At 38.0% G+C, this 27,076-nt stretch overlaps 2 protein-coding genes across 4 annotated transcripts in view; both read left to right on the forward strand.

Moving 5' to 3' along the window:
- The window catches only part of LOC119703989 (hornerin-like), a 47,844-nt gene extending 42,951 nt beyond the window's left edge, over positions 1-4,893 (forward strand). Inside the window, exons 61-66 of the mRNA XM_038144551.1 lie at positions 309-347; positions 767-805; positions 1,991-2,029; positions 2,583-2,621; positions 2,882-2,911; positions 3,277-4,893. Coding sequence (XP_038000479.1) covers positions 309-347; positions 767-805; positions 1,991-2,029; positions 2,583-2,621; positions 2,882-2,911; positions 3,277-3,375 — 285 coding nt within the window. The 3' untranslated portion in view covers positions 3,376-4,893. The remainder of the gene's footprint in view (positions 1-308; positions 348-766; positions 806-1,990; positions 2,030-2,582; positions 2,622-2,881; positions 2,912-3,276) is intronic.
- A 49-nt stretch (positions 4,894-4,942) lies between these two features.
- SLC35A3 (solute carrier family 35 member A3) lies at positions 4,943-27,009 on the forward strand. Of its 3 annotated transcripts, none has more exons than XM_038144860.1 (8): positions 4,943-5,080; positions 14,748-14,952; positions 15,799-15,953; positions 16,049-16,171; positions 17,297-17,468; positions 20,323-20,441; positions 20,964-21,097; positions 22,281-27,009. In XM_038144860.1, exons 2-8 carry the CDS (start codon positions 14,766-14,768, stop codon positions 22,369-22,371), a joined length of 981 nt encoding a protein of 326 aa, XP_038000788.1. In that variant the 5' UTR covers positions 4,943-5,080; positions 14,748-14,765; the 3' UTR covers positions 22,372-27,009. The 3 variants fall into 3 exon arrangements, with proteins under 3 accessions (XP_038000788.1, XP_038000787.1, XP_038000786.1); XM_038144859.1 differs by having other exon boundaries at positions 5,023-5,044; XM_038144858.1 differs by lacking the exon at positions 4,943-5,080 and adding an exon at positions 5,301-9,033.
- Positions 27,010-27,076: the final 67 nt, after the last annotated feature.

Consider the following 27,076-nt stretch of genomic DNA (forward strand, 5'->3'; position numbering starts at 1 on the left):
GTAGAAAATCACAAATACAGTCAACTGGTTTTCTCCTCTTGAATAGAGCCATATGTAAGACACTTTTGAGCCATTTATTTATAGAACAGAACGGTCTCAGCAGATGTTTTGTGACCACCCAATTTACTACTTTCAGCTGTTGAAGAACTTAGAGGCATTAGATCAGAAGTCTTTCACTGCATCTTTTTAGATTAACATACTTTCCAGACTATGACTGGGATCTCCTGTCAAAAGTCCTGTGATGTTTCATTTCTCACAGAAAAACAAAAGTAACTGCTGTTAAATTTCTGCTTTTTTTTTTTTAATAGGGATCTTATCCCTCAGGAGGCAGCCAATATGGTGGGCAGGTGAGTATTCTCTTTCCATCCCATCACTTCAAATTCTTTCCTAACATAGTTTCTAGATCAGTTACTTGATGCTGACAGATAATTTGGCCATTTTATTAAGTTTAAACCGTGGAGGTAATACAGATTGAAGTTATTTCAGTAAGGTGAATAAAAGATTTGGTTACAATGAGTTACTGCTCTGAGTAAAATATTCCTTTGAACATACTGTAGTTGCCAGGCTGTATTTCATAACACTGTTTTCTTGATTCAAATTGCCATTGTTGTGGTGTGTAGTACAGAGTGTAAATTTTAAGCATCCCATTTACCTTTTTTTGTTCAAAGAACATCCAAATAATCTTGTCCTAAGTACTGCAGAAATTGTCTTGGGACAGTGAGAGATTTTACACTCAATTAATACAAGTTTGATTGACTTCTTACAGGGCTCATATCCATCTGGAGGCAGACAACATGGTAAACCAGTAAGTACAAAACATTCAAATGTACCTTTCTCTTTTCTTATACACCTGCTAAAAAATGATATCAAGTTAGGTATGGACTAGACAGATAATTACTTTAATATGCAAAGAGTGGCACATGACTTACTTATCTGGGATACTCTCAACAAGTACAAACACAATATTTGTTTTCACACAGTTTTGAGACAGCACTTTACTGTGTAGCTGAACTTCTAGTAATCACAGAATGAGGCCACTGGATTTGTGTGTGTGTGTGTGTGTATGTGTGTAAGGAACTTCTGAACAGCTATTTCTGTTTAAATTCATAATAATACACTTTGTTCTCTGAGCTCAGTTTTTCATTGATTTTGTATGCATTTGTCTTAAGTATTTATGTTGTGCTTTGAAGAAAACACTTTCTCTTCTCAAAGGAAATAGTAGTCACCTTTTAATTATGCATCTTTTCAACTTCTACCATTTTAGACTACTCTTTTTGCTATGTAATTTGGACCTCACTCTTGCCACTCAATAGCAGTTGATACAAATGTTTAAGTTTGTCTCTTATAGAGTAGATGCACTCGTTATTAAAAAGTGATCATAAATGTTACATTTTCTAATACATGAATCCTAAAGGTGAGACATTTTCTGTATGTATTTGATGGCATTTCTTAAAGACCTAATGACTATAACATTTCCTGTTGGCAATGCCATTCAAATAAGCAGAGCCACTTCACCAGAAAACTGCATGAGATGCTTTCAGAACATCTAATTTTTCTGTACTTACTTTTATTTTGAACTACCTTTCTTATTAGAGTTTCCTTTAAGTAGGGGCTGTAGAGTAAAGGCCTCTTATAATTTGCATTTTTTTTGTTGGTTCTGTCTTTTTTTCCCCAAATGTAACCATAGACTGATACCAGGAGAATTATGGTTTAATTGGATCTTATTATTTTTTCTAGTCCATATATTAAACACAACCATAAACCAGTTCTTTTTTCGTGAGAATTTTGTATTAAATTGTCCAATACAACATTTGAAAGAACACACATAACAGAAAATGTTAAATATATGTATTTCAGATAAGGTTTTGCCTGGGATTTTTGGATGACTGGATACAAAACAGTGTTCATTATTCTGTGGTCTTTAATTACAGATAGCAAGACTATTTAAGCACAAATAGACTTAGAGTCAAAAACAGGTGTCTTTTTTCAGGGTTCCTCTTCCTCAGGAGGCAGTCTTCAAGGAAAGCCTGTAAGGATATTCTTCTTCCAGTATTCCACTACCAAATTAGAAATGGGGATATTGGGTTTTAAGATATGTAACAACAATAAGGGTGAAATTTTAAGTTATGTTATAATGAAAAATTTATGAGAAAAATTACCAATAAAAACTGGAATATTTTGCTCAATCTTGAACCTTAGGATGAGGCAGCATTTATTCCTCCCATAGGAAAGTTTTGATATACTCTGTTACTTACTCAGAGGAACACACTTGGGTCATTCTAGTAAGAATGATGCATTTAAATATCAGGGTAATTGTTTCAGTTTCCAACTCTGTAGTTCGGACAAGACACATTGCTTTGACCCATTCTCTGAAACTCTTCCTGCAATAAAAAGGACATAGCTGTGCTTATTTAGGCCATTCAATTAAAACGGGGGGGGAAAGTGCAGTGAAAATGGTAAAACCAAAATCACTATCACACCTGCTAATATCCAGGGAATTTTCAAGATTGCTGTGTGCTCTTTGGACACTGTTCACTGCAGCCTTGTATGAGAAAATTAAACGGTTCATAATTATTTCACAGGGAGGCTCTGGCTCAGGAAGCACCTACTCTGGGAAACCGGTAAGAATACTTTCATCACAGCCCTTTAATCTTCTTTTCTCAGTAAACAAAGAACTTGGGTGGTGTGTAGACAAATTTTGGGATGACTTGGTTGGAAGAGAACTGTATTCTGTATTAATATTACTTCAACCTTCCTCTTGAACAACTTAAAACCACGTGTGGGTTAAGCTGTTAAAATCTTGTTGATCACAGGAAAAAACTGTGTCAGAAACCATTGGCTGGGAACACCTCTCTAAATTTGTTTGTTTGTTTGTTTTCAGCAATCTCCTTACTCAGGCGGCAGTCAAGTGGTAAGAACTTTTCCTTTGTACTTTCTACTGGTTACTTCCTATAAATGTCACAGAAAACTGAAAGCTGTCAAAGTTCCTACATCTGAATAAATGTTTGAGAACACATGTGCAACAAAATAAAGGAAATAGTCTTAACAAAAATGAAGTAGGACCACATAGGTGCTTTATACTTTTGACCCTGACTGTCTCTGAAAAATGTGTTGATATAAATGTGGCACATGATCTTTTGACATCAGAAGTGTCTACATAGAAGACAGGGCTAATAGAAAAAGAGTTCTCTGAAAAATTCTATGCTTTTATAATAGCAATAAAGAGAACTATTTAGGAATGGGTTTAACAAATTTCTCTCTTTTTTTTTTATATAGAGCTCTGCTGGGAAACACTCTACTCCCCAACTCCTGATGTTATTCAGTGTTTTGAGTGCCTTTGCTCTCTCTGCGGCTGTATCAAAATGGTCTATATGAACTTCTGAAGTGTTACTTGACATTGTAAACATGGATTATAATCTGTATTATTATATTACCTAATGTAAGAAAAAAAAATACCATTAAGTCAAATTGGCAGATGCTACTTGGCTGTTATGTTGCATGTCTAGCTGGTATGTCATGCCCCTCATTAGTTTACCTCTGGTTTTAGTCATTAGTAGTTATCATTAGTTGTGTCAGTGTTTTAGGCATCATTTTAAGAGAGCATATGGTACCGTACCTATAGGATATATTTCTACTTCCAACAGGGAATACGATGAACACCTACCTAAAATGATTGGTGTGACAAATGAATACTTAGGAAAATATTTGGTTATTAGCCAAAGCAGACAAGGTGAAATAAATTGTTGTATATGCAAAATGAGCACTGTGCCTGGTGATCATGGCATAAGGTAAGGCTAATGTAAACTTCTGATCAGCAGTTCTCCATGGGACAGAAGAAAAGGTACTGAAGTAGTATCACAGTATTGGTTTTAGTCTTTTGTAATCAAATGCAAATTTGATATGGAGATTGCAAAGCAAAAAAAACCCCAAAAACTCCACCGGACTGAATTTTTTTGGGTTACTTAAAGTTTATTCATTAAAAAAATGAAACAGATCAGAGCAAAGACATTATGAACTCCATTCAAACCAGCTGCAAATATCTAGAGTTCTGTAGAGAAGCATATGAGACACATGTACCCTAGGTTAGGCTGATAAACTGAAATCTGCTGAAAAATGAAGCCTTTTTCCCTGGAAGGAATAGGAAAATAATTAAATTCATAAAATGAATACCCTCTTAGCTCCCTTTTTCAAGTATTTAGTTTAACCTGTGATACATCGTGTATCTGAAGGGTTAATTTCGTGAGTGCATCTACAAGCAGGTACATCAGCGTGCTTACTGAAATACCAGGGCCCGTTTTTGAGTTCAGCAGCAATTCCACACCTTGAAGCAAACTCTTCTGGACCTCTCAGAGCCACCTTCTGTTTGGTGTTAACAAAGCGCATTCACCTAAAGCATACTTGTAATGAATGTGTTATTGAACATGTGGCTGCTATTAAAACTACCATTATTAGTAGCGTGCTCTTCTGTCACAGTTTACAATTGTAATTGGTGGGAGAGGTTTCCATTCAAGCGTGAGAGGTTTCCATTCAAGTTCTCCTACCAGCTTCCGCGGGGCCAGGATTTCACCCGGTTTTGATGTGCAGCACTACCCTTTGCCAACCATGGGTAAATCAACCTGCAATTGATGCACGAAGTTATGCCCATATACGATCTTCAAAATTCGGTGAACAATTTGTTTCTTCGGACAACACAGTAATGCTCCGCTTGAGAGGTCCGTACCTTAATTCGAACCTGCCCTACCATTCTCTAATAAATTTGTGATGGGCTTCATACAAAACGCTCGTGTCAGTGGCTGCCGAAGTTCCCCGCTCCCGGTTTGGGCGGCTCACGGCCCGTGCCGCTCCGGGCCGCAGGCACTGCGGGCTCCGGGAGCCGCCCGCGCCCCGCGCCGCTGCCCCTCACACGGCCGCGCTCCCGGCTCTCGCTGCAGCCGCGGCCCTGGGAACGGAGCGGGCGGGGCTCGGCTGCAGCCGGAGCCTTTGCGGGACGGGACCGCGGCTCCCGGAAGCACCGGGAGCCGGAGCGAGCCGAGCTGGGCCGGCGGTGAGCGGCGAGCGGGGCCGCCGGGCGGGCGCGCAGGTGGGAGCGGAGCCCGGCCGGGGCCGCGCCGCGCGGAGCGGTGCGGGGCTGTGCGTGAGGGCCGAGCCTGAGGGAGGCCGGGGGGTGGGGGGGAGACGTTTGGGGTTAGTGGATGGGGCGGGAAGCAGGGCTGTGGGAGTAGGCTGGGGAGGGAAAGGGTGGGATTGAAGAGACACCGAGAGAAATGTCTGAAAATGGAGCGGTTTGGGCGAGGGGGAGGAGAGGGTGGAGTTGAAGTTGCTGTGGGGAAGCGGCTGTGTGTGAAGTTGGGAAGGGGCGCAGATCTGCCCAGAGCTGTGTCAGTGCTGCTGAGGTTGTGACTCCCTTGCTGGTGCTCTGCTGAGGAGATGCTCACTGTGCGTGATGTGGTGCTGCATGTAAAGTTCACAGAAATGCACATTTTACAAGTATTTGCGTGGTTATCATAATTTTATACCAAGTTTTTGAAATAAGAAACGCTCTAGTGGTACAGCACTTATGCATTAAGCAGAAACTCAGAGGATGGAGAGATAACAAATGTAATAATGCATATTATGGAATAAACTGAAGGATAAAAGATAAATATCAGAAGGTACCCGAAGTTGTTTCATTTTATTAAATCCTGTAAACTATGTTTTAAACCAGAGGGAGGAAGGCTTGGATTCCAGGTAAAATATTTTAAGGTATTGATTGGGTGAAGAGGACTGACACAGCTTTGAGCAAAAGAAAGGTGTGTTATTTGGGACATAAAGAACATATGCAACAAACCTTTCTAAAATTGAGTGAGCACCTCAGTGGGAAGTTTTATTTTTCATGGTGGTCTCTACACAGGAGGATTGGGGTCTAAGACAGCCTTTGCTTTTTAAAGACCATATGTGCAGAATGACAAAGTGGGTCTTGGAATTAACATTAGGTGGTGGACTGCTTTTCTTAAAATCTGTGGAGTTGCCTCTCTCCAGAGTCAGTGCTCTTGACTTACCAGTGTGCTCACCGAGTTGAGCTGCAGGCTGCAGGGTGAGTTTGAGAGAGGTGACAGTTGCGGAGAAGGTGATTTACAATAATCTCTCCCTTTGGAAACTAGTTCATTATTCCCTTGTACATTGTTAGGCATTGTGAGAAGAACTTGTGGTTGAAAATCACAGTTCTGGGCAATAAGTATCCATTGGTTTGGGATGCATGATGTTCTGGTTGGTAGAAGTAGTATGTGTAGTAAAAATACTGGTATGGGGAAAGACTGGTTCTAGTAAGTATAAATTTGCTTTCTTTAGAGCAGTGTATTGTTAGGAATAACTCCGCCTCCAACAATCCTACAGGCTGCCTACACAGCCTAATTCCTTATTCAGGTGATGCTATTGTTTGCAACAATGAGAAAAAGGCAAGGATCATCTGTGCCAAGTACCTTGGAATTCAAGTCACATGTCCTCGTAAACCAGTTCTGGATTTGGCAGTGTTAAGGGAGCACAACACATACTTATCTTTGGGACGGGTTTGCTAGACAGTTATTCCTCCCATACTGTTATTGAATTGCTCACTGCCTGGGCTTGTTCTTCACTGATTACTTCAGTTCCCACCATATTCAAGCTGTTTGTATGGGCTACGGGCCTTTGCTGGAGCTCAGGAAACTGCACAGCTGGATCACATCAATAGAAGGTGGCTCTAGAGGGGAGGAGAGATTCTTGACATCTCTACTTCTCAGGATCCAGCATGATAATGTCAGATGGTTAGGAGTTAGGAGTTCAGGATTTTGCCACTGGATTTCTGAACCTCGTCTTACATTTATACCTCTTTAGTGCAGTTCAATTGTCTCGTTTTATTTGTAATTACTAGCATGCTGCAGTGCCTACAGATTGATTTTCCCTGGAGTATCTAGTTTGTGTTATTCTACTCCAAGTAGGTCACCTTGACTGAGGTGTTTGACACACTGTGTTGCCTTGAGCACCCAGACTTGATTTGTAATTCATAAATAGCATAAGTGTAACCTGCAGCTGAACCCCTGCTGGATTCAATGTTCAGTCTTTCAGCACCTTAAATCAAGCTCCTTCATTGGCTTGATCCATCTGCAGGAACTGCATTCCAGCAGTCCCTTGGTTCATGGCATTGCACTCCTGTGTGCTTGAGGAGGGGTGGGCATTTGACCTGACACAGAACTGAATGGCTCCTTGCTTGCAGAGTCTGAACGCGGCTGCTGGGATCTATCTGTACTGTGATCTATATAATGAGCACACTGTATGTACTGTGTGAAAACGCCATGCAGTTCAGGCAGCTTGTATCAAATTTCTGTGCTGGCAGGCAGAGTTTGGCTTAATGACTGTTATGTCAATATAAAACTATTGCACTACTGGGCAGAGTTGAAGTCTTCATCTTACAAGAAATGCTGCTGTTAACATTTAGCTCACTGAGAGCCTGAATTTCCAGAATGCAGAATATTTATACTTAATATGTGATTTGTATAGTATTCATCAACCCAAATTTTCATTGCTCAAAAAAATTTGATCTCTGGATTTTTAGGCTTGGTGTAAAGGACAAGGGTGGTGGGCTTAAAGAGCATTTAGCCACAGATCCCACATTTTAAGATTCTCAATGCTTTACTCTTCCTGCCTGATACATAGATTAGAATGCTATTTTTTTCCCCACAAAAGAAAGAAACAAACGGAAAACCTTTGGGAGCTCATAAAATAACTCACCCATGTTCCCTTTCTGCTCAATTTTCTGTCATGTAAGAAAGCCTTGACTGAGTCCCAAGGCATTTATAGCATTCTCTGAAATGAGGCTTTAGTTAATAGTTAATATGGAATTGCATTCCCTTTGTTAAACTTGGCAGTGATGGAATTTCCTGGTTGAGTGATATATACGGCCAGTGAATTACTGATACAGCTTCCGCTATCTTTGGCAGAAGCCAAGGTTTTGGAGCAAAGTTGAGAAGAAATCTTTGGTTGATCTTTAACAGTTATCATTTAATGTGTAACTGCTCTGAACCCGGGTGCACTTGCCAGTTTTGAAAACCATCTATATGGTTTTAAAATGGCCAAGAGTTGCGGTTTGACCCCAGCTGGCAACTAGGCACCACACAGACACTTGCTCACTCCCCCTGCTGGGGTGGGCAGACAGTCAGAAAGGTAGAAGTGAGAAAACCTGCGAGTTGAGACATAGACAGTTTAGTAGGTAACGCAAAAGCTGCACATGCAAGGAAAGCAAGCCAAAGAATTCTTTTACCACGTTCCATGGGAAGGCAGGTGTTCAGCCATCTCCAGGAAAGCAGGGCTCCAGCGTGCGGAACAGTGACATGAGAAAACACCATATTCTGAACCTCGTCCCTCCTTTCTTCTCCCAGCTTTATGTACTTGAGCATGACTCCATATGGTCTGGGATATATCCCTGTGGTCTCTTGAGGTCAGCTTTCCTGGCTCTGCTCTTCCCAACTTCTTGTTCATTCCCAGCCTCCTCACTGCTGGGGTGGGAGGCAGAAAAGTGTAATTCCTGCTCGACAATAGTGAAAACATCACTGTGTTGTCAGTACTTTTCAGCACAAATCCCAAACACATCTCCCTGCCAGCTACTGTGAAGAAAATGAACTCTACCCCAGCCAAAACCAGCACACGAGATACAGTTGTGCCTAGGGAGCAAATGACATTGCAGGAGCAAGGTCCTGCCGTGATCTACTGTGCTGTACTTGTTCACTTTGTCTTTAAAGTACCATTTTGAATGCAATTATGTTTTTACTTCTTTTGACTAGTAAATACTGCCTGAAGAAATCTTTCATATAAAAAAAAAATCTTTGTTCCTCAGTTTCTGCTCAAAGAGTAAGGAACAGACTTTGCTAGAGGATTTGCTTTTAACCACACTTCTGAAGAATTGTACAAGCTCCAAGAGAAGCACAGTTTTGGTTTTTTTTTTTCATAGTCTACTTAGTGGACTTTATAATGTCTCCAGCAAGAAAAATGAGTAACAAACTGGAAAACAAAAGAAAGAGCAAGGTAAGTTTTAAAACGATGAAGTTATTTGCAGTGATTTAGTTGCAAAGTGCCAGGTATTTGGGGAGGAACAGCTTGCAATTGTAGATAGCTTATGGGAGGGAACAAATAAGAAACCTGTTCACAGTATAAAGAAAATGGAAAACATAGTAGTGACATTTTAAAGTGAGAAATGCAAAATATTTAGGACATGCATTACTACAATTACAGTGACATGACAGATTTCATCTTGTGGTGGTGAGGGGAGAAAGAAATGTATTGTAACATTTTAGCACTTCAAATATGGCAGTTAAATTATTTGTGTATATGTAAAATCTACTTCAGAACGCAGTTCAGCAGCACTTAACTAGATTTGGAGAAGTCTATGCTCCCTCTGTACCATGTGGGATATTTGTCATAAAATCACAGGATGGTTTGGGTTGGAAGGGACCTTAAATATCATCTGTTTCTGACTCCCTGCCCTGTGCAGGCACAGCTTCCGTAGACCAGGTTGCTCAAAGCCCATCCGACCTGGTCTTGAGCACCTACAGTAATGGAGTTTCTCCAGTTCTCTGGGCAGCCTGATACTGAATTAGCCCAGCCCACACCCAGGCCCTTGCACTTGGTCTTGCTGAACTTCATGAGGTTCCTTCCTTCCATTTATTTCTATACTTAAAGTATATGTTGTATTTTATACTACATCTGATAAATACAAAGCTATATTCACTCAAAAAAAAAAAAGTAGCATATTTATGTAATAGAACTTTCTCTGAGGAATGTAGTTGTGTTGCAGAAAATGACATGTTACTTGTGTGTTATCCAGCACAGGGAAGAGGGCAAGGCGTGTAGAAAGTAAGTAAAGCATAGAAAGAATTTTAATCAAGATAGGTTTTTTGGGTTCTGTGAGATATCTCTTTACTCCACCTTCCAGTTGAGCTTTTCCTCTGTTGACAGCTTATTGTATTTGTATAGGTGTGGCGTCAGCAATAGGTTCATATTTCACTGGAGAAATATGAGAACGCCATCCTGTTTCTTTAATCTCTTATCCTGACTTCGAAGCAAGTGCTCAGGAAGTGTGTCCATACATGTACCACTGGAATGACACAGAGGCTGACTCAATCAGTGTTTATTTTCCAGGAGAACCCATATGGAGAATTTTGTGTAGTAGCACAGAAAATTTAAACTTTGCCTTTGGCAGTTTTGGGAGGCTGGTTGTCTACTTCTGTGTGGGGCTTTGCATTTTAACTGATACGCAAATGCCTTTTGTTGGTTGAGCAGTGTTAAACTGATTAGTCTTAAAATGGAATAAGACCCAAGAAAAATAACTCCTGTAACTCAGCTTTTTTACTGTCAGCAGTGAAAAAATATCACAGCTCAGTTGGAAGAAATTTAATTCATGTAATGACATCACTGTGAAGACTTGGAGCATGGTACTAGTTAGTTTATTTTTCCTTTTTTAAATTAAACTTTGGAGGAGTAAAGAAATAATTGTCAGTAGAGGTTATTTTTGTCAAATCTTTTGGTGAATTTAACTTAGTTTTTTGTTATGAGACTTGCTGGAATTTACTGTTAATTTTTTTCTTGTCTTTCATCTACTTCTTCAGATAATTTTGGGTGCTTAGAGTTTTTCCTATAACTTTCTCGGATACTCCCTGTAATTCTGATGTTCAATCCTTCTACAAAGAATATGAGTCCTTCTACAAAGTTAAGAATAGAATCTGTTCATAAACTAGTCCTTAATTTTGCACAGGACTTTTCAACAGTAGATACTTATCAACTGAAAACTTCAGAAGTTTATGCCATCAGATCTTTAAAAGACAAAATCTTAAGGTTAAGAAAAGTCCCATAATCTTATTGCTCTGTAGTAAACACTGATTAGTATCAAGAAGTGCTGTTCATTAAGTCAAATTGATTATGGCCTAATTTCATCTGCAAATATTAGAATTTACCAGTATTTGTGGAGGGAAAGTGTGGGGTTGAAATAAAAATAAAATGTAAAATATAAAGTTTTAGCCTGGGTTGGAGGCATTACAAAGGGAGATGAAAATCTGCAAGTCAGAAATGTATTCTTTTTTAAATTAACATTGTGAGCTGGAAATACATGATTTTTCACTTTAAAAAATCTGCTTCTTTTGAAGAGTTATCTTCAGACTTTGAACAGTATGGTACTTTGAGCTGAAAGTATTACTTCCTGTATGGATTGCTTTGCTTTGGTTTGTGTTCTGAAAAACTTCCCAGGGTCTTTCTCCTTTTTACTTTCAAGGAGAACAGCTCTTCACATAGAATCCAAGTTTTATGCAGCTGTGTGTACTGAATCCAAATGTTACGTGGCTGTAATGCCACCTTGGCTTCCTGTGTACTGGCTCCTGTGTAGGGCTGCCTTCCTTGTGGCTGCAGGGTGTGTCCATGGCACACCAAAGAAATCACGCAGAAGGAACTGATTTTTTTTTTAACATAGACTAACAGAAGAGAAAATAAGAGCCCAGTCCCTGAGATGAGTTATTTAGTGTTATAGTCAGGGAACTGCAGGTCCTTAGCACACCCCAGTGTAAGGTACAGTTCAAAAGACAGAGTTCATGTCACCACTCAACTTCCAGTCTTTGAATGAGCAAACCTAAATCTGAGTTTTCAAACGGATGCATCCTGCAGAGTACGGAGTAGTGCATCCAAAGTGCGATAAGAAACCTGAGTTGTAACTCTCTACAGGAAATGCAGTGGGACCTTCGATATCATTGTTGGTTTAAGACAATCCAGGTGTGGGCTGTTACTGAAGGCAATAGTTCATTTGTTCTGTGACTGCACAGGCTGTTGCTGTGAAGGTAGCAGGAGCTCATGGCTACAAGTGAGCTCTTACACCTCTGAGAGTCACCTGTAAATCTAAAGGTGCTATGAGAAGGGACCAAGAGAGCTGATGAGGTGTTCTGTGTGCTTAGGTGAGAGTGGTTATATTACTGGCATGTGTACGTTTCAGAACTCTACTTCCTGCTCGGTGACCCAGCTTGTAAGTACAGCATGAAACTTCACACGCTTGCTGTCTACAAGCCTGTCTTGTTGACCACTGACAGGACAACTTTTAAAAAATACCCTTATTTCAGCTATCATGCTGGACACTTATGTTCCCTTCTATGTGCGCTTTTGGAACTCTGAAATGCATTAGTGACTTCCTGCTGCTGGTGCCTTTTTGAGATACATTGTTTGGGGAAAGTTTCCTTTTCCATCATGACTTCTGAGAAAGAGGAGACAGAAGTTAAAGATAATGATGTGGTATGGATTCTTTATGGCTTTGCTTATGGGCTTATCAAAGTGTTGTGCTTGTTGGTTTATTTTCATGCTGATTGCTTTGGTACTTGCTCACTAGCATACTACTGATTTAATTTTAAAATTACATTTTAAGCTGCTTCATAAATAGATGGTTGTATTTTACCAAAAAAAATAGTGTGAAAATTATTCTTAATACTATTGCCTGTTTTGAAGGTTACAGAATTGATATCTGATTATTTTTAACTTTTGTAAAACTCTTTGTCATTTCACAGGCTGACAGAATGCAGAAATTTGGGTCCAAGTCAGGAGGGATATGTGTGTTACTATTATCTGTATTTTGTTCAGAAGCATTTTAAAAGCTAAAAACAAACAAACAAACAAAAACAAGTTTATAAACCTACAACTTAATGTAAGGACTTTATTTATCTGTAGGTGTGCTTTCATGAAATTCAGTGTGTTTTGTCTTAACAATGTGTTGCTCTTTATTTCCAGTTTTTCAGGTCTGAATACTAAAAAATAAGGTAGATGGGAACAGTGAAAGAAATTGTTTGTTCAAGTAGGCTCACATAAATGTCAGTTTTCTCTAGTATCACAGACAAGTCCTTTAGTAACATTCAGTTCTGTATCTTCTCTCAGTAGGTTTTTTTTCCTTTACCTTTTTTTCCCTCTGTCTTTGTGTTGCTGGTACTTCTCCAGAAAGCATGGTCTCTGAATGTGCATGTCACTTCTTCATCACTTTGCAGGAACTGTTCTATTTCTTCTACTTGTTCTCAGCTGTAGCAAATTTATTCATCAAAATTGTTGTTCTTCCACTAACAGATCATCTCAGTTTTGTTGTTTAGGATGCATAATTCCACAGTTAACACCCTCATGTAATGGATTGTTCCGCCAGAACTAGTGGAAAACAGCAGATCTTCAGTACTGCCTGCAGCTTTCTTCTCCTTCTTATTTTATATTTCTGTCTGATTCATATTGCTCCAGTGCAGTTGTATCTTTAGTATTTGTTTCTTCAGAAGTTAAATGAGATTATAGTTCATACAAAAGTATCTCCTATTAAGATTCCTTAATGAAACTTGTGTGTTTCTTCCTTAGTTTCGGTATCCTGGCATCTTTTTCTTCCTTATTTGCCAGTATGCTTTTACAAATATTTTTACAAAGGCATGAGTTTTGAGATAAACAATTTTATTGTGTAGGATACAAGTGTGTACTTCATATCTTTGTGTCTGTTGATGATTCACTTCTGTTTGCACTCCTGTTTACTGCAGTGTCTTTTAAGTGTCAGTGTTGTACAGGTAATAATTTGACTTTGAATATTTGACTGGAGAAAATCTATAAATGCTTAGAGACAAGATAAGGACAAGAAATATTTGAAGAGTGTAGCTCTCCAAATGTCTACAAAACCAGCAATGAAATGCATCCCGAGCTAGAGAAATGCAGTTAGCAAGAAACTGCTTCACTTCTAACCACAAATACTTAGAGGTACCAGCACATCCTTGAGCAGTGTGGACAAAGCAGTGTAGGTAATGAGTCAGAAGTTGTGTGCCTGCTGGTGTAAAACACGAGGACAGCTCTGCCATATGCACCCAGCAAGTGAGCTGTGTCTTGACTTCTGAAATGGAGAACCATATGCATTGTCTTGGCTTGTTACCCTTCTTTTGCTTGTAAACATAGTTGTAAACTTCTAGTTATTGATTTGGCATTAAAAATGGTTCTGTTTTTGAATAAGTGGGCAATGAAGGGAGTAGAAGATAATCTTTTCTAGAAAGCATTAGTTTCTGTGTGTGAAAGTTCTTTATGTAGCATAGCATAGCAAAAATTATATGATAGTCTGAGTAGCAGCAAGCTTTTTTTAAATCTCCTTGTCATATATTGTACTTGCAAAATGAAAATTACTGTCTCTATTAGTCTTCTGCAAGAAGTTAATCCTTTTCTTGCAAAGAAAACTGCATCAACGTGGTAGAGATGAGGATGGTACAGCTGTACTAACATTAAGTTTGTGGTAGTCAGTGCAGCCTGAGAAAACAATTGCAGTCACCTAGTCATCTATATTTCATGAATTTTTTTCTGGGCAGGATTATCAGCAGGACAGGTTTAGTGCTGCCTCTCCTAAAGCTTCTCCAACCCATGTCTTCCTTTCCAACTCTGCTTTCCCACAACTCTCCTTTCCCTTCATTGCCAGGCATACCTCTCATTCTCATTTAAAGCAGCCCAACCCTCACCCTTCTTCTGCTGACACGGTGCCACCTGGCAAGGCAGAGACTGCAACCTGACAGCCTTGGGAGAGGTGGAAGAGTGGGCAGATCTCTTCAGTCTGGGAACAGCTCACTGCAGCAGGAGTACTGGGCATTCTGCTGTACCACAGCCAAAAACATCTTCACCTTGAATATACCTTCTGAGCCTTCACCTACATAAAGAAATCAGTGATTCCCAATATCTGCAATATTACCGTTGGGTTTGTTTCTCTTTTTCTGTTTCAGAAAGGAAAAGGTCAAGAAATGTCTGCCAATTTAAAGTACCTTTCCTTGGGCATCCTGGTTTTTCAGACCACAAGTTTAGTGTTGACCATGCGCTATTCTCGGACACTGAAAGAAGAAGGACCTCGTTACTTATCCTCTACTGCAGTAGTTATTGCTGAACTTCTGAAGATTTTGGCCTGTGTTCTATTAGTCTACAAAGACAGCAGTATGTGTCAAATTTTGCACCAAGTAATTTTCCTAATCAATATGCTGTATTGTAGTGGCAACTGCAAAGCAGCCATGTGAGTACAGGCATACAACAAAGCATTTGCCTTCTCTTTGTGTAAGAAATAGTCTTGGAAGGACAAAAATCATACTGCATATTTGCTTAAGAGAATGGATACTGAGGAGGGCAGGAATGAATTTTAATGCTAGCATCTCAAAGTTTGTGTTTGCTCAGGCATTTTAAGAAATATGTATGTAGAATAGGAAAAAATGAAAAGCTTTAAGTCTGTCCAAAGGGTGAATGATCATTTAGAAACAGGTGATAACCAGCAGATGCAGAAGGGAAGAAGCAATTTCGTTGTTACAGGAAGAATCATAGTTTAAAGCTAAAAAAAAAGAAAACTATACTCACATTTACTCTAGTTCTTATTTTGTATATTTAAAACTGAATTTATTTGGTTTCTGTTTGATTTTCAACAGCTAAAAATGTCCTTGTCTATTCATAAATATTGATGACTCTGTAGGATTCTGGATATGCGCTTTTTAGGTGGTACTCTTTGATATATTTTCTTAAATTATTGATACAGTTTCAATAAGTTTAACTCAAAGTATTTTGAATAATGGTTTTCATTCTGATATTCCAGGCTGCAGGAAGACACTTGCAGCCATATTTCCTTATATATGCAAGGCCTGTGAAAGTGAAATAAACATAGGTGGTATTTTCAGGTCTTGGTGTAGTGATAGCTATAAAAAGGGGCAACAGTTTAAGAACAGAACATTGCTGTTTCTTTTTTCCACTCCTTTCCTTTTAGTGAATGTCTATTTCTTTTACTATTTCTTTGGGTAGAATGCAATTTACGGACTCTGAACAGAGTGCTACGTGATGAAATCCTTAACAAACCCATGGAAACCCTTAAACTTGCTATTCCTTCAGGAATTTACACTCTTCAGAACAACTTGCTATATGTAGCATTGTCAAACCTAGATGCAGCCACATACCAGGTATTGCATATTTGGAATTCTCTGTTAAGTTTAAAAAAAAAAAAAATCCCCATGAATTGTGGCACAGTAGTAGTAACTGTTCCTGGTTCTTCTAGGTTACATATCAACTGAAAATTCTCACCACAGCATTGTTTTCTGTGTCCATGTTGAGCAAGAAACTGGGTGTATACCAGTGGCTGTCACTAGTAATATTGATGACAGGAGTGGCATTTGTGCAGGTAAATATTAGCAGGTTATTTGTGGGTTTTAATGTGTTTATTCAAGAAACATGGATTTCTATACTCATTATCCAGCTTTCTGATCCTACCAGCTGCACACGAGCACCAGAGTATAGTCAGGAGCTACGAATCACAGCTGGCCAGGTCTGGAGGACACCAGAAATGGTTCAAAGGCAGAAGATAACATCTCTTTTGCAACCCAGTGCTCTACTATAGAATGTGACAGGGCCTCTGGAGCAACCTGCAAGTAATAATGATAGCAATTTTTATTAGCAAGAAATCTTCAGGCATTAGGAATTCAGAGATCTTCTCTGCCAGTACAGGCTGTGTTCACTTTGTCATATGGATTCAGCATGCCAAATTTACTTCGGACTAATTTCAAAAACCTAAATTAGCCTAAGTTCTCAATAGTGCAGGTATCAGAGTTCATCGTTTTCAGAGGGCAGGATCTTAGGATAAGAGACTATTCTAAGAATTTTTAGCAGATTTTAGTATATCTGGAAATCTTTATTTTAAAATTTAAGGATTTGGAAAAAGATACGGTGATTAAATTCAATAATGAAAAATCAGAACAAAATACTCTGACAGTATTTAACAGACTCCTCAGAAAGTTTTTGTCCATGGCATTGCATTTTATTCAGTTAGCCTTAGACACATTGCAAGATTTAACTGGTCTGCACAATCCCCAGAGAGGGGCACATGAAAAAGACAATTCATCCTACCTTAAAGACAGCTGGTGTCAGTAGTTTTCTAACTGTGCTTATGTTTGTGAGGTAAACAACTGTTGAGTGGCACAAGTTGGTGGCAGAGAATGACCATGATAAGTCACGATGGGATTCAAAAACTTAGAAACTTCTTGCTTATAAAATATAAATCCTGCAGCTGTTTAAATTGATGAGTATTCTCCCAGTTCAGGCACAATTTTACTCCTTACAAATACATAGGAAAGTAATTGTAGCTTTGCAGTCCTTTAAAAGTATTTATGGTGCAAAACACAAAACTTTTCAAGTATGTGATTGTCTTTATTTAGTAACTGTTACTGTTGGTGGAAAACGAATTTGCATTTTGTAGATGCTCATGACTTGATTTCATCAGTGAATTTTGTGTAATTGTTTTTACATCCAGTGGCCTTCAGACTCTCAAGCAACACCTGCTAAGGAGCACTCAGCAGGATCACAGTTTGTAGGCCTGATTGCAGTTCTCATAGCGTGCTTTTCTAGTGGATTTGCTGGAGTTTATTTTGAAAAAATTTTAAAGGAAACTAAGCAATCTGTGTGGATCAGAAACATTCAGCTTGGTGAGTTTAATTTTAATCATCTGTTAGAGATATTGCATTCTGAAGCATTAAGACAGTTGTGCAAAATAAATGTATAAATAAAAAATACCACCAACATTTTAGTATGCTGCATATATGTTATTTTACTACCAAAAGTCAAACCCTGCTAGAGGGAATTATAGCAGTTACTTTCTGATTTCAGTCTAGTTCTTGATTTCTTTTGATAATAGAGTATCTGTACATTTGTGCAGAAACTGTCAAATGATTTTTTTTACTATTTTTTAGAGAATATAGGAATATTAAAACAAAATACATTTCCAATTCAGTATTTTGAGATGTTTTAAAATTAACGTATTTTTTTCTCTTGTGTCTGGGTAGGCAGCTTTTTATATTCAAAGTGCAAGCTATAAAATCTGCTTTGTTTGTGAACAAAGTGGAGGTAATTATTTACTGTTATTTCAATACCAAAGGTCAGTTTCTTTTGTGTGCATAATCACTGAGGAGAGGCATATGCAAAAGACCGTTCATATTAACTGGTAGCTGTACCTACAGTGCACCTATTAGTGTGCATCACATTATATAAACATCACATGTATTAACTGCTCTAGTCTTCACCTGTAGGCTATTTGTGACATATTTGAATGAGTGCATTGAGCAGAATTTGACCTTCCCAGCACCTTAGGATGGACTAGGGATCAAATCCACAGTGTAAAGTGAAGTCATGAGATGATTTAGTGGATCGGAGCTGTGTGGTGAGTCTGGTGGAATGTAGTGCAGTACTACAAGAACAGGAGATGGTGTGGCTTCTTTTGTAACTCGTTAGTTGGTCAATAGACCATCTTTTTTCCTTTCTTTTCCTACTACTGTATTTTAATTATAAAAGGTTTCAGCTAAAAAAGTAGAAGTTAATTTTGAATACATTAAAACATTTTTACATGACCGTAAGTGTTTTGAAACCTGAATATAGTGGAAGGAATCAAAACCTCTCCTTACTATCTGCTTGTATTTATGGAAACAGTGTCCATTCAAACTAAGTTTCCTGAACAGATAGTAGGGAATACATCAGGAAATGTTATATAAGGGAATTTTAAGGACAGAGGAGGTTTGCTAGCTGGGGATTGGTCCAGGATTTAAGGTGACATTTGGTGTTTTGGGTGGAACTGCAATATAAAATCCATTGCCAAGGAAAGCTGATTATCATTCTTGCTCTCAGTTTCCGTGCTAAAAGTGCTTTCATGGGCAACAGATATCTGAAATTATTTCCAGTAAGAATTCATAACTGTTGAAAAATCAATAATGTCTTCTAAAACATTTTCATATTTTTCTACAGCACACAGAAGTATGTACACTTAGTTTCATAGTTGGCCTGGTCATAGATTGCATGTTCCAGTAATTCTTTGTGAAACAAGGCAATCACAACAGGCTGTGTCTGAATGCTGACTCTTCAAGGTTATGAATGACTAGGACAGTGATATATGAAGACATAAATGCCTGATTATAGTGACAATCAGATCACCTGAGTTTTGTATTTACTTTTGTAGTGAGCTTAATATGCCTCAATAGGTAGCTCAGTAGAATGTGTTTATTATTGAGGTTGTTCTCAGTTCAAAAATAATATTGTCATATTTCTTTAAGTTTTTAGAAACTATTTAAATACATAAATACAGTTAAACAATACATATCAAATACATAAAAATAAACACACCTTTTACAGTACAGCTTTCACAAATATGTGAAATGTGAAATCACGTTTTCAAAAATGCATTGGTGTCTTCTTTTTGCAAGTGCAAGGTAGTCGCCCACTTTAGACATTGTATTATTCAGGAGCCAGACATTCATAAGCAAGAGCTCTGAAACAGAGCTTTTCTCAAAACACGAACAAAAAACCTGTATGTCCAACCAGGTTTTCATTTTCATACCCATAGAGAATTATTAAAACTGTAGAAAATAATGGGAATATAAATTAGAATTGTTTTTAAAATCGGGTTTTAATGCACACCAATACCATAATAAGGATGTTATCTTAACAGATCAATTGGAAATTACAAGTAAATGTTTTAATCTGAATGATAACTACATTTTTCATTTTGCCTACAAAAAGAATTATTTCATGTCAAAAAGAAGGTGTTATTTTGTTCAAAACAATTCTGGCTTTTTTAGATGCTGAGAAATGTGATGAAAATCACCTTTTCACAAAGAAGGAATAGAAAAAAGTATTGCCTCTTTTCTGCCCAGGACTAGAGCAGACATCAGTCACAGAGTAGCTGCTTACATGCTTACATGCTTGAGGGATTAGGAAAAGTTTCCCATTTGATAGAAGAACACTGGACTCAGCAAATTAAAAACTCCACAGTCTCACCTCAGATTCAGCTTTTGACATTAAGTCTCTACTAGTAAAAATTCATTGTGTTTGAGACTGGCTCCGGAGAATCCCATTTCAAAGATCCTTGTCTGAATTGGCAAACTGCTAATTGCTGTTCCTGCTGTGCCAGAGACATTCTCTTCCACTGAGTGTTTTCCCTGTTTTTCTCTCCAGGTTATAGGGTGACTTCAGCCTTCAGTCATTACTAGTTTTAGGAAAACTGAAATTGCATTTAAGTGAATTTTGCTATATGCCATAAACAAAAATCTTCATTCCAGTAGAAAGCAATGGAAGATAAGTATATAAGGATATCTTAATGGAAACAATCAAAACTTGTTTCAAATGTGGAGAATAGCTTCTAAAAGAGAACAGCAAACTGATTGCATTTGGATATGATGGTATTGCAAGTGACAGTCAATTTTAAAATCAGAAATACTTGAGCAGCCTTTAGGGACAAGGAACCCATTTGCATGTTTTTCACCTGAAGCTTTTAAACCATTCTTGTACTTTCAGGATTTTTTGGTAGCATATTTGGACTGATGGGTGTTTACATTTATGATGGAGAACAACTGTCAAAGAATGGATTTTTTCAAGGATACAATAAACTTACTTGGGTGGTGGTTGTTCTGCAGGTGAGACCTTGTGTTGCATGTTTCTATGAAGGCATTCAGAGATGTACTTTTATATAAATAACCTGGGTAGCTAATGGGTGTCATTGAAAGTGCTGAGAACTCTACAGTTGAAAGTCTGATCTATCATTATCATACTCTAAATGAAAATCTGGAAAATATATAGCAAGTATGTGATTAAATATTGTGAATATTAAAAGCATGTAAGCATTATTTATTCTGTGATGTTTAAAATTATCTCTCTATATGACCTTCTTCATATGGCTAAAAATGTACAGTACAAGCATTTCCACTCATTTAATTGTGGTAATGTGATCAATGATTTCTTCAATGGGGAAAGAATTACTCCTCCAATATTTATTTTTAAGAGTATGTATTCCTAATAAAATAAAATATTTCTAATTAAATAAATGTATTGCTCCTCAACATAGACAAAAGCTTTTCCTAAAGTAGGTGCATGGTGTGAAAACAAATGTTCTCAGTCAAATTATGAGTTTGTGAATCCAAACCTTGCTATTTTTCCAGGCACTTGGAGGGCTGGTGATTGCTGCTGTTATAAAATATGCCGACAACATTTTAAAGGGATTTGCAACTTCTCTCTCCATTATACTGTCAACATTGATCTCCTATTTCTGGCTGCAGGATTTTGTCCCTACAAGGTAAGAATTATTTTTCACGTATGCTAAAAAAAAATAGTTGAAAAACTTACTGCTTACCAGATATAACTGCGAAAATAAATAAAATACAAATCCTATCCAAGCCACACTTTCGGAATGTCTAGGTGCAGCTCGCACATCAAAGTTTAGCCTCATCCCGTAGCTAACAGCGAGTTTCTCAGGCGGGTGAGGAGCCGCTGGCTCGGGGCCCCGCGGCGGCCGCGCTCCCTGCGGCTGCTGCCGCTGCCCGGGGCCGCTCTTCGGCCCAGGCGCGCCCCCTGCCGCCCCGCGCGGGCACCGCACCCTGGCGCTGCGGGCCCGGACGAGCGGCTGCCGCTGCTCCGCGTCCCGCGCTGCGGGGCGGCGCAGGGACATCGCCTCTGTGCTGCCTTTCATCGCCCGAACCACAGGCTCTAACACAGGTGACTGCAGTCACGCACCCATGGAAGTGACGCTGCAGCTCTCAGTTGCCCAAGGGCACTCAGAAGTCCAAAGGCAGAGCTGTTTCTAAAGGCAATGCCACATTTAGTAGTGAGAACAGCGGAGAAAGAAAAAGAAGTGCTTGCTCCGTTCTTCTAGGCCCTGCACAGTGTCCTGATGCTTTGGGGATCAGACTGTGGTGGCTCTGTGTGCCACAGGTTTTGTACATGGGTAGGCTGAGAACACTGCTTGTCTTGGCAGTGCGTGTTCCTGGTTCTTGGGCAGCAGTAATTTGTTTTGACATAAGCTTTGGACTTCAAAGCAAACCCAGCTCCAACAACATGATGTATGTATGTACATAGTCAGGTGTAAGAATGGGTGGGTAACCACAGAAGCTGCTTTTCTTCAGCTCCTGCTTCCATTTTGCACACATCTTTAGGTAAAAGTTTAAGAAAAAAAGGATTGATCTGATTGCTTTTGGAAATTGTTCCATGAAAGCGTAATTTTAATTTTCAGAATATGATAGTATAATGATACATTAATTTGTAATGATACATTAATTTGTAATTAAGTTTCTTACCTCAACAGCTTTCTGCATCCCTCTAAAATAGATACATACAAATTATTTTGCTCTTTATCAATTGGAAAAATATCATTTATCTTTCTGTTTTCCTCATGGAAAAATGTCCTTTCTTTTGATTGTATTGCATAAATAAATTTGCATCAACTAAAACAAACCTTTTTTTTTCATCCCTATTCTATTCAGTGTCTTTTTCCTCGGAGCCATCCTTGTAATAGCAGCTACTTTTCTATATGGTTACGATCCCAAACCTGCAGGAAATCCTATTAAGGCATAGCAGACTTCCTCATCAACCTGCTTCTCGAGATCATGCACTGGGGGCCTTGCTAGCACTGGCATGTGGGAAGTGTCAGTGTGCGCTGCAAGGGAAGGATGACTGCCCTGAATACATTGAAGAAATGCTGAAGAGTAGTTCTGAACAGCCAGAGGGGTTACAGGTGGAGGGTGATGCTGTCTGCAACTGATGGGGGGGGAAGTGTCAGGGGAATGCCCGGTGCAACTTGCTAATAAAAACTTGAAAGGAACCAAAAGTTTCCAAGAAACTACAATTAGGAATGTTTACAGCTTTGACTGAGATTGCATCAAAAGAATTACTGTATTGACTGCTGCAGAAATATGTCCTATGCACTCTTTGAAAGAGCACACGACAACATTGTCAGATTGTATGTTTTTGCTATTCAATTCTATTTAATCTTAGTAAATATGTTTTTAACTGTTTGTCTATTTACGTGAAATGAGCAGAAAGTCATAGTTCTAAAGTGATGGTTCTAATTAGGTACTCCTTATTAATACTGAAAATTGAAGTGTGATTGAAAGACACTTTCACAATATCAAATATTTTTATATTTTTAGAAGGCTGATTTAATAACAGAAATCTGTTATTAAATGATAATATTTTAATTCTGTTGCTTCTATAAAACTGTTGTAAGAATGTTAATATTCTCAGTGAAGTACAAAGGGAGGAATGCTCCAGCCTTCATCAGCCTGTAGTGTTGGAGCAGATGGAATAACTCTGGGAACACAGGCTGGAGGTTACCGTGCTAAGCTGGGAGCAGCAGAAGAGCTGTGATGGCTGCTTGCTGAAATGTGATGTTCATTCTTTTTTTTTTTTTACTGATTATAAATCAACTTTTTGGTAGAACCTTAAAAGTAGTTTTTGTGCTTTAAATAGCCTCTGAAGATTTTTTTAAACCATGATTTCAAAAAACAAAAGAGCTCATAATAAGCATTTTAAAGGCATTACCATTGTCTGTAACAGCTCCATCTGGAGATATTATGGTATGGCATCTGTATACTGTACTGTACTTTATTACAGAGGTGTTTTTTAAACAAGTGTTGTTTACTCATGAACTCTTCCAGGCTTTTTCTGTATATTTCTATGTAATGGCTTAATTAGAGTTTTGGTGGGGTTTTTTAAATTATTCTTATTTTGTTCTGAGAGTCCTTGAGCCAACAGACCAAAATGGGTTCTCTGGACCTATTTGTTCTAGTAGTGGAATTACTTTAATAGGAAATATAATTAAAAAGCAATTAATTGTGCAATAGGTAAATATAAAAGCATGTTGTTATTCTGTTTAAAACAAAAAAAAACCAACTTCACAAAGGAACCTGGCTGCAATTAGATCGATTAGACTGTTATGAACACTTCACTTGAAGTATTTGCATATAATCAGAAACACTAAAAAAAATCTGGAACTAATAAACAAAAAAAAAAACTGTCTTAAAAGTCATGGGTTTTGAGGTTCACAATGGATGTTCATGTCAGGTGACTTGTGTGACACTTGTGATGGTGCATTTATATAAAAGCATTTTAGGAGTCCCTTACCAGTAGAATGGCAAGTGGTATAAATGTCTTTATTCCTTTGTTCACTGCCACCACCCTCTCCATGCTCTTTCTCACATCTGTCTTGTACTAAAGAAAATGTGTAATAGAAAGATGTTTTAAAATGTTTACTGCAGTACCTCATCTGATTGACAAGGAGATTCTGTAGGAGTGCTCTGAGATTTCTTAGTGAAGTATTGTAAATAGGAAAGGAAGAATTCCACTTATGTCAGTCAAGTAAAAATAGTTTCTTTCTTCTGTTGGCAATTACATGTTTTATCAACATTTTGTTTGTTTGTCTTATCAGAGCAAGACATTAAAGAAATATCAGAGCTCTGCCTAGGGCTTGCTAAGCTTTGTGAACTGTGAATCTGTCCCTGAGTGTCGTAATTGCAGTAGCTTTGCCACTTGGCGATCAAAGTTATCTAAATGGGCATTCTGTGTTAATATTAAATCTTACACGTGTAACGTTCAATGTGGCACAATCTTTGAAAAGTCACATTTAACCATTTCCCCCTGCAGTGCAGCCTGAGGTAGGACGTGTACGTAGAGCAGCAGCTCACGGTGCTGCCAACTACAGAATGGGACCTGCACGCCTCTGAAAGGAGGTGGGACTCTCAACTGCAGTTTGGCCCTACACAGTAATACTTTTGATTTCGTGAATCACAGTAGTGGGAGTGTTCAAGTGATATAATTGGTTACTTTTTCTTAAGAAAAGTCTCCAAAAAACAAAAAGCAGGTTGAGAACACTTTGAAGCCAGTTGTACTGGAAGGGACCAAAAAAGCCAAATAATTACCATGTGGCTGGAATTCTGTGACATGTAGCCTGGTTTTTATATTTCAGGTGCACCTGTCAATATTTGCCAGGATGTTTAAAGGAAAGATCAGGCATATGTGCTCTTTGCTTTGGAATAGGATGCCATGCAGCTTTGGAAAATGCCTGCTGTACTAAGGAACAGTAGCTCCTTTCTGTAAAGGAACAGTAACTCCTGTCTGTAAATCAGTGACTTCCATGCTTTCACTTGACAGTCCAATTCAGTTTTCCAGCAGAAGGATAGATCTCATCACAGACTTGTTGCTGAAAAAGAGAAATGAATTGGCATTTTTGGCTGTTTTTCCTCACAGAGAGGAAAGGCTCTTCTCTGAAGTGTGACTCTGGACAAGGGGAAGCAGCCCGTGTTTTGTGAGAACAGAAGGGATTTGAGGAGGGCTTACTGATTTCCATAACCTTTGCATTGGGGAGCATGTGCACATTTTCTCACTGAGATACTTTTGTATTTGGAGTTTTTATTTTTTTTAAGTAGCTTTAAGTCTATAACTCATTAACTAACCAAAGAGGAATAGCTAGCACAGAGTTTTGGGAAGTAGTGGATAATGTGCTTTCAGTTTGCCCTAAAAGCAAATGCTGTAGGAGTCTAACTTCCCAAAAAGAAACTTGTCTTTCTGAACTATTTTCTGGCTTTTAAACAATTGTTTTGTTAGTTTAGTTGTATATTTAGGAGGTTAACCTATACTTAGCAAAATTTTGTTTAAATATTTATAAAGTTATAGAAGTTATAGCTAGCTATTTATTTGCAATAACTTGAATTATGTGATTTTTCTTTCTAGACTTAAATATTGGGTGTACTGGTATTTATTGAATACTTGGATATTTGGTAGTTTTATTTGAGAATCTCTGGATACATGGTAAAAGGTCAAATAACAATAAACTTAGGACTATCTTCAAAGCAAAATAGATCAGTTCAGTGGTAAAAAAACTTGAGTCTAATAAAGTAAGATCAACTTTTCTTTTAACATTGTATTTCTAAGCAATCCATAAGTGCCCAAAATGTATTTTCTCAAAGAATTCAGATAATTGTATTGGTTTATTCAACTTCATTGTTTTAGACAAGCCTTAAGAAAACCTCCCTTTCTATTTGTTTCAGTAAAGAGTAGTTTAATGTTCTAGATTAAACTTCTATAGTGTAACACCTTTGGTTTTTTACTACAATGTTTTAGTAACTATTGTTTTATTTTTCCTCAAAAAGACAAAACAATCTCATTTTGCTTGTGTTTCATGTGCATACAGGCCTCTCACAGGCTCTTAGTAGTACATAATTCTTTTGTGCGTTTCTAACTTATTTTTGTGGCTGTAATTCAAAATACTGTAATAGATTTTGTTCATTTTTTTAAATTGATAAATGAAACATTGCATTTCTTCTGGTTTTTGTTGTCAGTAACTTTCATATTTGAATGTATTTCCTGATCAGCCCTGAATGTTCTTTTGTATTTAAGCAATTGTAATTTTTCCAAATTTGAATTTGTTGTTCATTTTCCTCCTGGTTACAATGTTTCTTGCTGGATAGTGTGTTGAGGAGGATTATTTTTTCCTTTCATATCTGAAATCTATGTTGGTGAGAATGAGTTACTAAAAAACAGTAAGGGTTTTTTTGTGTATTAGAAAGGTAACAGTTATGTATAACATGGTATTATACCATATATGTGTAATGTGTCATTACCAAAGATGGTGCATTACTGTGAGAAAGTCCAAATAGTGTTTCCTTGCCTTTAATGGTTCTTTTAATTTTTAATGCTGATTATTTTCCACAGGAAGAGAGTCCTGCTCTTTCCAGGTAAGCTCATTGTATGTTTTTAGGTATCTAGAATTAAGACATTATACTAAAGAAAAATTTGGGGCAAAATGCAACAAAATATGTGGAATTGATTAGATCGCATCTTTTGCTTCAGTTCCCTTCCAGAGTTCTGTTCAGTTGAATTCTTAGCTTTTTATAAGTATTTCTCAGCTGAATTTGTAACTCTTTCTAGAAGAAAAAATAGTGTCCTGACTTGCCATTCAGTGCTCGTTCTTGTTCTTGTGTGTCTGCTGCACATTTGCATCCAAGAGTAGACATGGCACATTGACTCGTCTGCAATCTCCCATCATCATTCTGACTGTATTTAGCCATATTCATTTCATTAGTGATTTATAGCTCAGTAAGGATTGCTTATGTTTGTATTTGCTGTCATGAGTATGATTTTATTTAGATTTTTAAAAATTTTGTCCTTGTTGTCAATATATGAGCCCAAATGTATTATTCAAACATTGTAGCAAAATTTTTAAGGTAGTCTTAGTTTTTTGTATGTTGATATTTGTGTGAGTACACTGAATACAGTTCTAATA

Source organism: Motacilla alba, chromosome 8, assembly GCF_015832195.1.
Source record: "Motacilla alba alba isolate MOTALB_02 chromosome 8, Motacilla_alba_V1.0_pri, whole genome shotgun sequence".
Classification (NCBI taxonomy): Eukaryota; Metazoa; Chordata; class Aves; order Passeriformes; family Motacillidae; genus Motacilla; species Motacilla alba.

Excerpts from the sequence above, each read along its gene's own strand:
- SLC35A3 (XM_038144858.1), top strand. The coding sequence starts at position 8,980 with ATGTCTCCAGCAAGAAAAATGAGTAACAAACTGGAAAACAAAAGAAAG. Across the intron at positions 16,172-17,296 it reads CAGGAGTGGCATTTGTGCAG|TGGCCTTCAGACTCTCAAGC; the intron begins GTAAATATTAGC and ends TTTTACATCCAG. Across the intron at positions 21,098-22,280 it reads CAGGATTTTGTCCCTACAAG|TGTCTTTTTCCTCGGAGCCA; the intron begins GTAAGAATTATT and ends TATTCTATTCAG.